This window comes from Phaethon lepturus, unplaced genomic scaffold (assembly GCF_000687285.1).
Source record: "Phaethon lepturus isolate BGI_N335 unplaced genomic scaffold, ASM68728v1 scaffold16792, whole genome shotgun sequence".
NCBI lineage: Eukaryota > Metazoa > Chordata > Aves > Phaethontiformes > Phaethontidae > Phaethon > Phaethon lepturus.
Genome location: NW_010521504.1, coordinates 14,053 through 30,673, shown reverse-complemented (window position 1 = coordinate 30,673; position 16,621 = coordinate 14,053). Strand labels below are relative to the sequence as shown.

The following is a 16,621-nucleotide window of genomic DNA, read 5'->3' as shown; positions in this document are numbered from 1 at the left end:
CCCGCCGCCTGCTCGGCCGGAGCCTCCGCGCTGGTCGGGCTCCTCACCCCGAGTAGCCCGGGGCAGCCGCCTTGCTGCCCCTGGGCGGCCCAGGTCTCCCGCGGGTCGCGCCTAGAGCCGAGGGAAAAGTAGAAATATGTATTTTCCCCTTAAAATGGCGAAGAGCCCGTTGCCGGAAAGATGGGAATAAACCTTTGGGAAGCTCCGTTTCTGGGTTTTCCGCCTGTGTCTTTTGTGATGCTAGCTGCTTTCTCAGCTGTACAAATAAACGTATAAGCCTCTTCAGCTTTATATGCAAAGTGAAGTGTTAGTTTTGTGGGTTTTTTCTGCTAGCTCTATAAAATCCTTTTGTGATTGACGCTTATTTTTTGGACAAAAAAATCCATCCTGTTAATAATAAAGACCAAAACCTTACTCATGCTGCACACGGGGACGCTGCATTATTTAATTCATCTTCTGTTGCATGACAGTCTCGATTCATAGCAGTCAGTCACAGAATGGAAGCCTTGGCAGGGGCTTTTCTGTCCTCCTTGTTTCATAGAAGCCCTGTGAAACCTTTTACTGTTGTAGTTCACTGAGTAAGCTCCTGTTTCCACTTCCATGGTCGGAAGCTGGTTTTCTTCCTCTTTCCCCTCCAGTTTTGTAAGTTCAGTGCTGCTGTGTTAAAATTCTGGTCCCCGGTATGCAACATAGTTACTCAATGTTTCTGGTCTTGCTTAGTAAGTGTAAATACTTATTTCTTCAGAAAGGCTTGTGTTTAAGATTTGATGCGTGCTATGTTAATTATTGCACTATTTAACAATTGTGTATGTAAATATGTAATATTTGCTTCATTACAGGTCTTGGATACAAAAGACCTACAGGTATTTAAAGTGACTGTAAATGGACAGGATGCAAAATTTGGTTTTGGAGAAAAGCACAGCTTCAAGGGGACTCCCCTGAAAATCATGCTTCCTTTTGAACTAAAAAGGTACAGACTTTTGCCTGTTCCTTTAGGTGGTTTCCAAAATGCACTGTATAAGCTGCTTGTCTGCCTGTAGGGTCATTGTGTAAAGCTTGCAAAGGAACTTGTAAGTTAAGTTGTAAGTTAGGGGGTTGAATTTATTTGGGATGTGATCTTGTAGATTAATTTAGTATTTAGCTTTCATTAGACAGCCAAAACTTTGGGACTCTTTGTACCCGTTTTCAGGTCTTATGTACAAAATGACTTGCCAAAGTAGGCAGCAAAATTATGTGTAATGTATCACAATTTTTTCAGTGCTTCTTATCAATAATATCCTTTCTGCTTCAATTACCTGAACTTTGTCCTGTTCAGAAGTACTACAGTATGATACCTATGGAGTTACAGACCCTGTTTTTCCTTTCTTTTATACAAGAGCTGATCCTGCATTTCTGTAGAACTGCAGGTTACCACTATGATTAGATAGAAACACGCTTTCAAATAATAAAAGTTTTATTGCATTGACTACGCTAAGCCCAAGTCCCTAAAAACTGGAACTTGAGTTTTGGCAACATGATGGAGAATGAACTAACCATAATCTACCTCTTAAGTTGCCTGAATTAAAAAGTTGTTGCCAAATTACAGTGCATTTTTTGGCAGTTTGCTTTGTATGTTGTAACTTGATGGCATCTCACATGCTAAAGCTGAAAACTGTGATTGTATAAGGAGGTTATATAAGGAGGTTCCCTTGTTTAAATAAAACTGTATACTAAGTTGCTTCGTATTGTTTTGTTTTCAAAACTGGTTACTACCCCGACAAACTCATGTCTGGTTTCTGATTTATTTTTTTGTTCTCTGAATTAGTGCAATTTATAAACATATTTATAAACATTATTCCACATAATGTAGAAGAGAAAGGAATGGCATACAGTAGCTGTCCTTTCTGGGGAAATGCTTATGATCTGAAATGAAACTGAACAAATGAAGTACTTGAACAAACAGGCCACAGCAAAAACATAGGCCTGTTTCTTTTGTTTGACTTTCAGCATTTTTTTTTATTGCTAGATTTCCTTGTAAGAAAAACAGCTACAAAGAGGGAGTTGTGATCGTAAGAATTTATAATCTTGTGTGAGAGGTAGTCCCCTATGTAAATTCAATAAAACAGTGATAAGAAAGGGTAGGAGTTACAACTGAAAGTCTGATCGTTCAGTAAGCAATGTGTCTTGCAGTAATACAAATTATTTTCTCTTTTCTTGTCAAATATGTACTTTGGAATACTGGTTATAAACCACATATGTATACCTGGTCAGCTTATCTAGAGGCCAACTCCTCTGATTAGCTGAAGTTTGTTCTGATTTATGGTTGGATTGTTAATTCCAGAGTTGCATGTATAACCTGGACCTTTCAGATAAAGGAAGCAAGTATTTATGTGTGCTTTTGATATCAGTGATGGTTCTGATATGTTTTTGAAAAGTAAGAGTATGAAAGTGACAGGTTTGTGTGTGTTCTCTTTTTAGCAAGCTGGTACCTGTCTTGCACAGAGCTGTTAGTCTTTACTTTGCAGCAGTTCTGAAACCCTGAATAAAATTGGAACATTTTTTTATTTTTCTTGTTAACCCTATTGTTAATAGGGTTTTGCAGTAATTTCTGTTTCCAGTATTTTTTTATTATCTGCTTAAGGATCATACTTGCACAACATCAGCTGCAAAGTCTAATTTTTATTTTTTTTTACAGAATACACAAATCCTATGTTATTAAGGCATGTATGTTCTTATATAGGCTTTATACACTTTTTTGTTTGCTTATTGCAGTGAGATTTTTGTACTTACACATACAATGTTAGATAGCTGTGACAAAACTATATGTACGTGGCTAGTCCAAATGGTTTAAAGAAAAAGTCCATGCTCTCCTTAAAGAGAGGAGAGGGGAGGTTTCTCGTTAGTAAATCAATAATAGAAGTGTCTTGGGACATTAAAAATTAAATGCTAATTTTTGCTATCATAATTGAAAAGGAAAAGTTGTTTTAATATGCTACTTGTTCTTATTTTGAATGCTTTTGAGCCAGTGCTGCAGACCTATATGCCAGAATTTTTTTTTTTTTTTTTTTTTTATAATTCTAGAGGAATTTCAGTAGTGGTGAGGAGTTGTGGCAAAACAGTCTGACAATATTCTCTATTATACAGGGGACAAGAGGCAATTGTCGAAATCTCTTTTGAAAGCTCTCCAAAGTCTTCAGCTCTCCAATGGTTTACTCCAGAGCAAACTTCTGGAAAGAAATACCCATTTCTCTTCAGCCAGTGTCAGGTTGAGTGGATTAAATTTTTTTTTTTTTTAATTTGTTTACATACCACTGTAATCCCCCCTGGTTTTCAAAGAGTTGGAGAGGAAGGCTAGTAGGTGAAAGTACAGTAGCCTGTAACTTCTAATTGTGTGTGTCAAAGGTCTTAAATGAAAACAGTAAGTCAGGACATTGCTGAGATTTTATTATATGTTTGTGATTTAATAATTGCAGAACTGCTTTACCCTCTCCAGTATTTCTGTTGAAGAACATGCAGTCCTTTGCAGCCAATATATGTGGCTATTGATCTGTCTTACCTACCATTATTTCTTTCAGAAAACCCTTAACTATGAAAACTACTATAAGCTGTAAGGGATAGGAAGTATTGTCTTATAGATAATTAATTCTTTGGAGGACCCATGTAGATTTCCAATATAATATATTAATTTGATTTATTTCTAGTCCTCTGCATTAGAAAGATTGTTATGTTTTAACTTTTTCTTTTTTTTCACTTTTTCTCTTTCCAGGCTACCCACTGCAGAGCCATCCTTCCATGCCAAGACACACCTGCTGTGAAACTAACGTACTATGCAGAGGTAGATGAACCCAAGTCATATCTAACTAAAGACAACTACTACAATGGGTGATTCTTTAAAATTTTTTTTTGTAGCTGGCAGCATGTGGCCTAAAATAAAAACAGAGAATATTGACTTTCAGTTTAATGCAAGAGCCAAAAACTGCTTATCTTCCCTGTGGCACTTCTTTAGGTTTACCATTTTGTTTTATTTATATCCCCTCTTTTTTTCATTCACATGTATCTTTATTTCTAAAAAAAAAAAAGGGTGAAAAAAAGTGCTGTAGTAGGAAATAAATACATTCTTAAATCAGGAAAAGCTGACACTAAGACAACAAATAGTGCTGTAAAGTAAAAATACATGAAATGACTCTCGTATATGCCTGATGTAATATGTTCTGGTACATAGTTGGAGGATCTTCACAGTTGTAGCATAAATAGCCCAATTGTTTTAAGGAAGCAAAAAGCAAGGTGTGCAATGTGACATTATAATTCAGTAGTCTGAAGAAAATGAAACTTTTAACTTCTGTCAGAGGTAATTCTTTTGGTTAGTTAAATATTGCCAGCCTTTAAGGCAAAATTTTCTATATGCCTTATGTTCTACGTGATGGAGAGGACTTTGTAGCCCAGATTTGTTCTGTTGTACTCTTTGCTATCGCTGCTTCTAGTATATTGTATAATCCTGTGTGCCAGCTGAGTTCCTCATAGTCGGGTAACGTTTCAGATATCTGTTCCTAAAGAGTTGGTGGCTCTTATGAGTGCTAATCGTGATGGAGAGATGCCTGACCCAGAGGACAGCAGTCGGAAGATATACTGTTTCAGTCAGAACGTAAGTGCTCCAGGCTAGTAACCAGATGCCTAAGATCTTATTCCAAACTCATGCAGTTTACAGTCATTTCAGGTATGGTTTTGATGTCATCAATAAATCACGTGACTTGTGATGGGTCTTTGCCACTATAGAAATACCAGCTATTATGAGTCTCCAACTCTGAAGAGTCAACCAGTAACTGCTGGTGATGTTTACTGGTCATTTTGGCATTCCCAGAAAAGCCAAATTCAAGTTTTGAAAATGTTTAGTGTACTCAAAGCTAGTACTGTCAAAACCCTTTCTGTCTGCACTGATTGTTGGGAAATAATGCATGGAGTTGAATAGCATGGGAATGAGTTTTGGAAAACAGATCCTGCAAATTTTACGCTTACCAAGATCTTAGCAGTGAAACTGATCATTGGAACCAATTTTTAACTTGAAGTTAGGCAAATTCTGACAGCAGAGATTTTTTTTTGTTAAAGGTGAAAACTTCAGCTTTTATGGAAAATATCTCCAGCTAATTAAAGATTACCATTCTCAGGATGAAGTTTGAGTAAGTGGTGCAGCTAGTTTAATGATTCCACTGCTTCTAAAGTGGCAGTCTCAATTTACTCTCCTGGCTTTTTTGTTCTCACTGCTTTTTGGGTTACAGTTCTGATGTTTATGGGATCTCTTGGTAAGCCTAGTTCATTTTGCTGAACAAGCAGATAAAAATTAACATAAGTTTCAAAAAGAAATTGTTTTAAGCTGATCTGGGCTGCTGAGGGACTGAATGAGTGCGAGGAGGGATGGAATTTTGTGACATGGGGAAAGAAGAGGGGAACCTACTCTGAACTGCAGCAGCTGTTGGGTTGATTTGCTAAGGGAAAGCTGAGACACAAGAGGGGGAGAGAGAGAGGAAAAAAAAAAGTCACCTTATCTGCAAGCTCTTCAATATGCAGTGTTCTGCCTTCTTTGTGAAGCCAAAACATTTGCCACTCTTGGTCTGGTGTGTAAGGCTTCTATGTTGTATGTTATCCAGAGCTTTGTTATCTGGAAATACACTATCGATAAGTTTGATGAACCTGTACAAGGAATTATATTTAGTCTAATTGAAATTATACTACACTTTCTAATATAGAAAGATTAATTTGTTAGAAAAGGCATGTGTTTCAATTAAAAAAAGTTAAATGCATTAAACACAAAACATGTAAGTGAAAAAAGACAAATGCATCAAACTCTTGGATATGTATGTGTGCAGAGCTTACCTAAAACTACCCTTTTTGCTCCTGCGTGGCCAGGCTGGTAATAAGTGCAGTGGAGAGCAGCCTCTGTAAAAATGGATTTATAACCCAAGAACCATTGAGATTTGAAGTAATTTCAGATTAGAAAATTGGGCATTAGAATGTAGGGATATATTGACAATCTTTTAATAACCTGTCTATAACACAAGTCAATGGAAGTAAATCTTTTCAAGAATATATTCTGTGGGTTAATACGTAAAATTAAAACACAAATTATTAGATGGGTATTTTAATAAATTATATTGAAATGGCTTGGAGGTAAAAAATGGTGGAATAAAATTTTCTTAAATCTTGTCTCCAAGTAACTATGATTTAAAGTCTTACTTAACATTGTTTAGTCAGATAAAAGGGAACTTTTACAGGGATGTCTGTATTATCCCCTTTTGTCTTTAGAACACTGGGAGAAAGCATTTTTCTAGAAAGATAATGTAGCTTTGGATTTTTTTTTTCTTTGTTAAAATAACAAATATTTAGAATTTATTTTAATTCCAAACATGGAAATCAAATATATATACTTTGATTTTGCTGAATCTTCTGTATCCATAAATATTCTTGTTTACTTGAATTCATTAAAGCTCTTCCTGGATCTTTCTGTGTGATACAACTGCTCTTTGTCTGAACAGTATCTCTTAACTTCTTTTTCTGTAAAATTTAATGGGACTGGAATGAATATGGAAAACTGACTTTCTTCTAAACAGTAACCAAACCAGTAGCATTTTTGTGTGCTCTTATATATGCAGTTTTTTTCAAACAGAGATGATACTTACAATTTTGTAGCCTTTGCATGAAACATCTGTGAAACAAGTACTTCTTGTAGATAAAGGAATATCATTTGGTGAGAAAAAACACATGCCTTTATTATAACATAAGGCAGGAAACTCTGGAGGAAATGTGCATGCTTCTTTATTTGCATACCTCTGGGTTTTTTTGACTGAATCAGCTGTGTTGATGGCTCACATTACAAGTAAGATTTCTTTTTTTCTCATGTTCTCCATTAGGTTCCCATACCTTGCTACTTGATCGCTTTAGTGGTTGGAGCTTTAGAAAGCAGGTGAGTCAATCTGCACAGGGTATAAATATTAATAACCGTAGTAAATCTTCAGTGTTACCTCTTTTTTTTTTTTGTTAGTTTCTTGGTCTTTTTTCTAGTCTTAGAGGTTCAATGAACCTGTTTATTTGTATCAAACCGCAGGTATCTTGATTCACTCTTACATCATTTTTTCTATAAGTTAAAGATATACCATGAAGAGTTTGGAATTGATTTGAACTGCAAAGGGCTTTTTCTAGCTCAGGGAATAGTATGTTTTTCTCCAGTAACAGATAGGCCTTGTCATATACAGAAGGCAGAAAGTGACAGCTTCAGCCTCATTCATTATAATAATGCTTTTATATTAGACCTTTACAGCATACTAAAAACTGTAAATGTGCTTCCTGTCTATTTGTCCTGAACAGTGGATGCATGGTTTGTTTTGTTTTCTAAAGTGTTTTCTAGTGTTACTTCAGCAGTGGGGAGGAAAAAGAGAGGAAGAAGACTCCCTAATGAGTTTTCAGCAATGTGGGTTACTCATGAGCCCAGTTAAACATATGCTTTCTGAATTAGTTTCCCATAGAATTATTTCCAGTTCATAGTGTCTTAGTGGCATTTTTACTTTGAACAGAAAGATTGGCCCAAGGACACTGGTGTGGGCTGAAAAGGAGCTAGTGGATAAATCGGCCTATGAATTTGCTGAGGTGAGTAATTAACAAAAAGTGTTTTGTAAACTGTTTCACATAGTATTGGGAAAGGAACAGACTGTAGGTTCAGTGTTTTGTTCATCTGTAGCCTTCCTGTTTCTACCTTCTGCCCAGAAAAATGCTGCTGTTCTATCACATTACAAAACTAGTACTGAACATAAATCTTGATACAGTCTTGTGCTCATTTTGCATGTGGGACATGCCAAGGTGAAAAAGAATGAAGTGTGGGATCAAGAGCTTATTACTTGTTCAGTGTTTGTGGTCAGAAGTTGTGTTAGAAACTAATGTGAATTCTTGTTTCAGGCTGAAGCTATGCTGAAAACAGCAGAAGATTTAGCAGGACCCTATGTATGGGGACAGTATGATTTGTTAGTCTTACCACCTTCTTTTCCTTATGGTGGTATGGAGAATCCTTGTCTTACTTTTGTAACTCCAACATTGTTGGTAAGTGTAACACTGATAAAAGTCAGCTTTTCCTTAGGGCTTGCTTATCCATCAAGTGATGGATATTAATCCACAAATTGGATTTATCTTCCCCCTAGAAAGAACCATAAATGTTCCTGCCTCCTTTGGAGTTGGGGATCATACATGAAACTGCATTAAGTGGTATATTTGGAGGTTTATTTGAACTGACAACTGCCTTGTCTCTTCCCCCCCCCCCTTTTTTTTTTATAGGCAGGTGATCGATCTCTATCAAACGTAAGTGCAAAATAGGTTCATGTCTTCAAGTAGAACACAACTTGAAGTTGTATCTTAACTTCCTTTGTAATAGATACCTGAAAACTTGGTCTCTTGTTTATTGGGGAAATTAAAAGTTAAGGCAGTAACTCAAGAAGTCATAGAAAGTGAGTTTTAGTTCTAAGTAAACTCTGTAAAACTGGAGATATATCTATTTTGTATAATGAACAGATGAAAACAATAGGGATGTCTGCATGCATAGGGGACTGACTGAAGTTAGCTGCTCAGTCGCGCTTTTCCTATCTTGTGCATAGATATGTTTAAAAACCACAACTGAATTATCTCATCGAAATTTTTTGTAAGAACTTCTTCCTCTATACGTCTGTCTATGCACTGGAACTCACACTGTGTACAGTTTTCTTTTAAAGTGGAAATCATGAGTAAGATTTGAGTAAATTCTGTTTTTTATGGAAAGTTGAATACTCTGGATGCAGTTTCCTCTTGTGTGTCTTTCTACTAGGGTGATACACAGCTAAAAAAATATGATAGTCTTATCCCAAGAACACCGAAATATTTGACATGGGTACTTTTTAATAGATCATGAATCGTTATCCTTCTAGAGGTGACTGTTTTCTTCCTGTTTGATATTTTAGAACGTCCCAGCACTGCAGCAGTTCCTTAGGTGAGAAAGTAGTACTAGTCCATTACTTGTTGTGGTTCCAATATTCTGAAATGTGGTGATTTCATAAACAAGTACCTGCACTGTGCTACCAGAGGAATTACTTTTGTTGATCAGTGTGGGTCTATCATTTGCAGGCTGGACATTCAAAATTATTTCTGGAGAAGGTTCAGTAGGATAGTGTTTGTCCTCTAAATAGAAACTACATGGATAAGTCTACAGAGCTGTGAATGCTAACTGGCTTTGTGAATGTAGTGCAGTAAATTAGATCCTTTTAGGATTTTTTCTTTCTGTTGGGATTTGATGTTCATCTTCCATAGGAGTCTAAATAGATTTGTCGTTGTTTTCTGTGTTCTAGGTTATTGCTCATGAAATCTCTCACAGCTGGACAGGAAACTTGGTAACAAACAGAACATGGGAGCATTTTTGGTAGGTGCGATGTTCAATGCAATGCAATGCAAATCCTATTTTAAAAATAATCTGTAATGAGACCAACTAAATTAGTTTTGCCATCCTACCAGTGCTGACTTTATCAATGTATTTCCAGGCTGAATGAGGGGCATACTGTATACCTGGAACGCAGGATTGGAGGTCGGTTGTTTGGTGAGCAGTTCAGGCACTTTCATGCCTTAGGAGGTTGGAGGGAACTGCAGAATACGGTAAATATTTTTGAAGTTATGATAACTTTAAGCATATATCTAAATAAAATAAAGCTGATTTCACATTTCCCACAAATAAGATTTGTCTAGTCAGCTTTCCTAACACTTTCTTATTAGAGGATGAACAACTTTGATTCCAAGATATATGATCTCTTCCCAAGGTAATAACTTAATATACTCAGATAAAGCTTTTTGAACTTTTTTAAGCTGTTCTGTAAGAATTAACATCTTTACAGACTCTTGGTTGTTCTGGGTATGGCTAAGTTGCAGTATTACCTGTTAGCGTACTAGGAAGCAGCTGAAAGCGTGTCAGTTATCTGCAAGCAGGACCATCAGAATTTCCAATGCTTCATGCAAGTAACTGATTTCTTTCTTTCCTGCATACTGCGTTACAATTCAGTATATTCCTAATCTGTTACTGTCTAGGAGGGTGGTTTAGTTTTGTGTTTAAGTAGCATAGTTTCTCTAAACTCTAATTTTCAGTTTTCAGCCTGTGATATTTCCAGCCCTGTCACTCCATTTGGTGATGTAGTTTACTTGGTTCACTATGAATATTTCCGCATTGTATTTTATGCTTTATACCACCCATTTACATCGAGTAGTTTAGATAGTTTGTTAATAAAGGGATAAATATAGGTAGTTTATTAGGTGCTCATGATTATGACAGACATGACAGTAAACTGCTTTGAGACAGCTGGAGCACAGGGTGATTGATCCTAGCATCCTTCTGTTTGATATGCAGTCAGACACTGATAAAACAAAATGAGAAAAAAGTTTAGTAAACTATGCTCAGTGCAGATTCAGAACTTCAGGAAAAAGAATGAGAAAGAATTCTTTGAACTGAGGTCATCTTAGCTTTGGATGGAATATACCTTTATAAATAGGATTAGTAGTGATTTGCAAGAGTGGTAGTTTTCCTAGATGAATAGATTTTTCATGTGTCTTTGTCACAGATAAATACTCTTGGAGATAAAAATCCTGTAACTAACCTCATCCCTAATCTGAATGAAGTAGATCCTGATGTTGCCTATTCATCTGTTCCATATGAGAAAGGCTTTGCTTTGCTTTTTTACCTTGAACAACTTCTTGGAGGACCAGGTAAGTGTTAGTCAGACTTTGTGTATTATTGTTTCCCATTTTAATTTCAAACACTGAAACAGTTTGTTTTTTAACTGTTAGATATCTTCATTGGCTTCTTGAAGGCTTACATTCAGCAGTTTGCCTATAAAAGCATAGTAACTGAGGACTGGAAGAAGTTCTTGTACTCCTACTTCAAGGATAAGGTTGGGTAGTATTTAAAACTAATTGCATGAAACTTTTTAGTTATGTGAAACTATGGCATAGCTCAGGAATTACCTTCTTTTAAGAACCAGTTCTTTATTTTTCTCTTCTTTCTCTCGAGATCTTAATATGATGTAGTCTGGCATGTTACGAAGATGGGTTTGCATTATGCTTTTTTTTTGTTTGTTTCCCCTAGAAGGGAATATTTTCTGTTGAAGTAATCTGTATAGGATTCTCCAGGTTAATTGGTGGGATGTTAAAAAAACAACAAACAAACAAAAAAACAACAAAAAGATTGAAACTAGTTTTCATAGGGTATATTTTTCTCTAAAAATAACATTTAAAATTGAATAAGAATTTGTGTTGCTTTGTAGGTAAATGTTCTTGATAAAGTTGATTGGAACTCCTGGTTTTCACCAGTGAAGCCGACGTAAGCTGCGTTCTTTTATAGTTCATATTTTCTTTCTCCAGATAGCACATGATTTTCCAAACAGTCGTGAAGCAGTTTGTAAACAGGGTGAAAGTCTTCCCACAAACTTTTTATTAGAAAATGTTCTAGTACTTAACGTAGAAAGTGATATATGTGTATATAAGAGGAAAAAATGTCGCTGTTAATAGTTTCAATTTTTTATTCTGATGGAAATTCATTTTGCTTTGAAAGTTTTTAGGAAATATTCCTTTTTTCTGACAGTTTTTTACAACAATATTCTCTTTTCAGCTGTAAGTTATAATGTACGTACCAGCATATATGCTCAGAAGTATCAATCATTTTAGGAGTGTATAGAATCAAAGGATAGTGTCACCTATGCACAAAGTGCTTCTAACTAAAGCTGAAATATGTTTCACTATAATAGATCTTTTGTAAATTGTGTTGCAATATTGAGTTGGAGCCTACAACGAACAAATGTGGAGCCATTTGAAAAATAATTTCTAAGCATTCTTGTAAAAATATTGTGGGAGCTTTTTGTTGTTTCCAAAATGTGAACCTGTGTTTTTAATATTTGACAGGTATGATATGACACTAGCAAATGCTTGTGTTGCCTTGAGCCAAAGATGGATCAAAGTGAGTGGTTAAAGAATGCTGAGGTCTTTGTATCTTGAAAAGCTAGTTTTCTTTATACAAAGTGAGCTGTTTTCTTCTGAAATCTGTGATTTGCTGAGAGAGAGTGTTTTTATGGTGATAGTATGGCTGCCAGGGATTTTGCATTTCGTAGACTAGCCTTTCATCATAGAGTTTGTGTATTTGCCATGACTGCTGTACATGAAGGGCAGTACATATTTTAACAAGGCACACACACAGGGTCAGCTTTTTGTTGTATGTATGTAGTAACCAAACGGAGAATATTCTTTTTGAAGCCCTGATATTATGCCTTGATTTCAAAACAAATGCCAAAGTATCTCTACATTACTGATGATACTGTATTAGCAATAATTCCTGTACATTATACTGGAGCTAGTATGCATTTCTCACCAAAAACTGAAATACATAAGTCATAATAAGTCACTAATACCATACAATTCTCTCGTAATTTAACCATAAAACTCATACAACTAATAGAGAATTTCACGTACCTGCCTTTTGTTAGCCCTGTGGCTTTTCACTGTACTTGTATGTTATTTTTAACTTTCTTCTTCTCAATGTTACTTTGTACAGAAAAAATATTTGATATTTCACTTAATAGAAAGACAGTGGAGACAGAAAGATCAGTGCAGAGAAAAGAAGTGAAAATGGAAGTGAAGAATACCAAACATCAGACAGTAGCTTAAGTCCCTCCCTTCCCTTTCTTGTAACATCCTACACAAATACAAATCAGTATCTCTTTTATGTGGAATGGCTCAATAGTAAATGCAGATGTCCAAGCAAAAAATTACACCCGACTGTACTTTGAAATACCAATAAAAACTTAAGTAACCATCCTCTTTTAGGCAAAGGAGAGTGATTTGGGCTCATTCAGCTCAGCAGACCTGAAGGAAATGTCATCTCATCAGTTGATTGAGTTCCTGGCTCTGTTGCTTCTGGAGGTAAATGCACACCTGGGGTAACTTGATTCTGGTGTCACAAAAGCAGGCACAGAAGCCCAAGTGTGCTTTGGAATTCAGTTGTCCATTGGCAAAACCATAAGTTTTGCCAAAATAATCTGCTCTCACCATAGCTGGTTACTATAACCTTCAGCCATGCCTCCCTTGTTATGTCTGGCTCTTCAGCTAATGAGCAACATAGAGAGTATTTTTGATTGAAAAGTAAAAACAAAACTATAAGGTGCTTGAATTTGTCTGTATTTGGTGTTACAGCAAATAAGCTGTAAATAAAACAGAATGAAAATACTTTGTTTTGAATGTTTTGCCAGCACTGGATATGGGAATTTGCTAACATTTATTCCTTGCCCCTTCCCTAATACTATGGGATGGTGAAAGGAACAAATACAAACATTTGTCATGGTAAGCTTTTAATTCCCTTGTAGCATCAGTATTCTTGAATGAACCTGTTTATTTTTGAAGTATGTGGCTCGAAGTGTGCCTCTGGCTTATTCTGACTATGCAATTTCCTTTTTCAGGCTCCTCTTCCAGTGTCACATGTCCAACGAATGCAGCAAGTATATGACTTCAATGCTAGAAACAATTCTGAAATAAGATTCAGGTTTGTTCTAGTATGGGCATTTTTCTAACCTTAAATGCTTTTGTAAAACAAGCTGTCCTGCTTCATAAGTGGTCTGAGACGTACTGTTGTATAGAACTGGCACGGAGTTTTTGGGGATTTGTTGTTATGGGGTTTTTTGTAAGTGCATGTGTAAGCATGCTTACCAGAGTGGTATTCTGCTACTTATGAATTGGGTAGATATAGTCTCATAGAAAAACTGGAAGTGAGTGGTGGATTAGCTGCACTTTCTTTTCATTTGTCATACTAGCAAAGGAACCTGATGACCTGATAACTTTTATTCTGGGGGTGGTATTGGGTAATCCAATATTGAGCCTCTCTGTGACTCAAACATGCTTGGAAAAACCTTTCAAAAAAATTTAGTCAGGAACCATCCTCTGGACTTACCTAAGCAGATCTTCTGCAATGTGCTGGTGTGGTGGGGTTTTTTAGCACAACTTGCAAGCTTTTTGGTCATATTTTAATGCTCGCTATCACAAAGTTTTTGTCTCATCAAAAAAAAAAAGTAAGTATCAGAGGAAGTTTCTAAACAAGTAGGAAATGGTTCTAGCTAAATCGCTTGATTCTAGTGCATCCTGATGTCTTCTGTTTTGTATTTACACATTGTGTTTACACAAGTCACTTGTTAGACAAAGGTATTGTTGAGGACATAAGTAATCTTTACAAATACTTTGAAGTATTGCATATTTTGCTACTGTTATGTACTGGGTTACATTTGCAATAGTGACAGTTATTCTGCCTTAACTAGCTTAGTTCTTTGTTTATTATTAACAAAACTAAATATTTTAAACATACAGTATAGTTCCTACTTCTTGTAACAATATCAATTTCTTCTTATTTTTAAAACAAAACAAGCTCATGCCAGTTGCTGATGACATTTTGTTTGGGATTTTTGTTGGGTTTTTCTTAATCACTTCGTCAAATATGACTATCACTTAGTCAAATAGTGCTATATAATTCACCTGTAATTCTGAGTGATGCAACTGGACGCTACTGTAACAAATACATAGCTGCAGAAAATAATCAGACCATTTTGGAGAAACTTTGAAAAAAAATCTTTCTACTTTACAGAAAAGTCCACTTTTGTAACGTGTTACTCAGACACTAAATACTTTATGTTGAACTTAGCTATAATCTAATTTCCATGACGACACGGCACTGCCCAGTGTGTTTATGGGAACAGAATCATAAGATGACTAACCACAGCAAATAAAAACAAAAGTGTAAATTCTTTTTTTTTTTTTTTTTTTTTTAACCCAGATGGCTGCGCCTCTGCATCAAGGCCAAGTGGGAAGAAGCTATTCCACTGGCTCTAAAAATGGCAACAGATCAGGGCAGGATGAAGTTTACTCGGCCCTTGTTCAGGTAAAAGTAATGTTCAAATTGTAGGAGCTTATGTTGTTGGCATTTTTAGTATAACGGAAGGTATAATACTTGACATTGTACATGTGTTTATGTTATGCTTCAGAGTGATATAATACAGGATTTTCTGTATACTGTGAACAAGCTTGTCTTCAGAGTCACTTTTTACTTGCTGACTTTTTTTTAATAGAAGAAAGCTTAGTCTGCCAGTATGCACCTTAATGTGAGGCTTTCAAGGGAAAAGTAAAACCTTGACAAAAATCCCCATTGTACTATTTTCATAGATTTTTGTAATAATGCTTTTTTTTTTTTCTTTTACAGGGACCTTTACAGTTTTGACAAGTCTCGAGATCTGGCTGTCAAGACATTTCTGGAGCATAGAGCCTCTATGCACCCAGTCACTTCAATGCTTGTAGGCAAAGACTTGAAACAGGATCAGTGACAAATTTACCGATTTCTTCGAAATTTTCTTGTTGCTGAAAGAAGAAACTGATTCCACAAACTGCTGATATGTGTGCTTGATTATTCCATAAAATGCTCTGCTGCTTTAGGTACTAATTTAGCTTAAAATGAACTTTCCAAATCAAATTCAGTACTTTCTGTTTGGCACCTCCATGTAAAACAGCAAAATTGCTAAATCTCTGGAATTAGGAGAATGGTTTTGTAACAAGCAATTTTTAGAAAACACAAAAAAGCTGTTCTGAGATGTAATCATTTGTCAGTCATGGAATTTAAACACATGGAAAATGAATTGGTGAGTGGTATGGCTGTTTGTGCACAGCTTTCTTTTTCATCATAATGTGGTTGAAACTTCAAGTATCTGAAGAGTAAAAAATAAATCTTTTCATTGTCTACTTGTCTGTGTATTGATCTGCACAAAAAGTTTTGAAATAATAGTGTTGTTTTACTTACTCTTCTTTGTTGTGGGAGAAATTTTTATTATGGGTCCAAGAGGATTACGAAGACCTGAATGGATCACAGCATTCTGGTGTTAGAGCAGAATTTCCATCTAGCCCTATTTGTCATGGCTTTCATAGAATCATTAAGGTTGGAAAAGACCTCTAAGATCATCAAGTCCAACCGTCAACCCACCACCACCATGCCCACTAAACCATGTCCAAAAGTGCCATGTCTACATGTTTTTTTTGAACACTTCCAGTGATGGTGACTCCACCACCTCCCTGGGCAGCCTGTTCCAATGCTTGACCACTCAGTAAAGAAATTTTTCTTAATATCTAGTCTAAACCTCCCCTGGCACAATTTGAGGCCATTTCCTCTCATCCTATCACTTGTTACTTGGGAGAAGAGACCAATACCCTTCCTTTCAGGTAGTTGTAGAGAGGGGTACGGTCTCCCCTCAGCCTCCTCTTCTCCAGGCTAAACAACCCCAGTTCCCTCAGCCGCTCCCCATAAGACTTGTGCTCCAGACCCCTCACCAGCTTTGTTGCCCTTCTCTGGACACGCTCCAGCACCTCAACATCCTTCTTGTAGTGAGGGGCCCAAAACTGAACACAGTATTTAAGGTGCGGCCTCACCAGTGCCGAGTACAGGGGCACGATCACTTCCCTACTCCTGCTGGCCACACTGTTTCTGATACAGGCCAGGATACTGTTGGCCTTCTTGGCCACCTGGGCACACTGCTGGCTCATGTTCAGCTGGCTGTCAACCAGCACCCCTAGGTCCTTTTCT

The 16,621-nt window shown here is 36.4% G+C and overlaps 1 protein-coding gene across 1 annotated transcript; it reads left to right on the top strand.

Annotated features, from left to right (window-relative positions):
- The first annotated feature begins 776 nt into the window (after positions 1 to 776).
- On the top strand, positions 777 to 15,677 carry LTA4H (leukotriene A4 hydrolase). The gene is made up of 18 exons (XM_010281557.1): positions 777 to 970; positions 3,124 to 3,244; positions 3,746 to 3,814; positions 4,517 to 4,621; positions 6,882 to 6,934; positions 7,542 to 7,614; positions 7,921 to 8,061; positions 8,293 to 8,316; positions 9,333 to 9,403; positions 9,522 to 9,633; positions 10,587 to 10,731; positions 10,813 to 10,916; positions 11,289 to 11,344; positions 11,923 to 11,977; positions 12,841 to 12,936; positions 13,470 to 13,552; positions 14,831 to 14,935; positions 15,254 to 15,677. The coding sequence occupies exons 1-18, from the start codon at positions 777 to 779 to the stop codon at positions 15,372 to 15,374; spliced, it is 1,728 nt and encodes a 575-aa protein (XP_010279859.1). The 3' UTR covers positions 15,375 to 15,677.
- The last annotated feature ends 944 nt before the right edge of the window (positions 15,678 to 16,621 follow it).

What these genes read in the sequence shown, in the direction of transcription:
- LTA4H (XM_010281557.1), top strand. Translation starts at nt 777, where the DNA reads ATGTTAATTATTGCACTATTTAACAATTGTGTATGTAAATATGTAATA. An exon ending in GGAGGGAACTGCAGAATACG is followed by an intron (nt 9,634 to 10,586) that starts GTAAATATTTTT and finishes TCTTTGTCACAG; the next exon opens with ATAAATACTCTTGGAGATAA. An exon ending in TGAGCCAAAGATGGATCAAA is followed by an intron (nt 11,978 to 12,840) that starts GTGAGTGGTTAA and finishes ATCCTCTTTTAG; the next exon opens with GCAAAGGAGAGTGATTTGGG.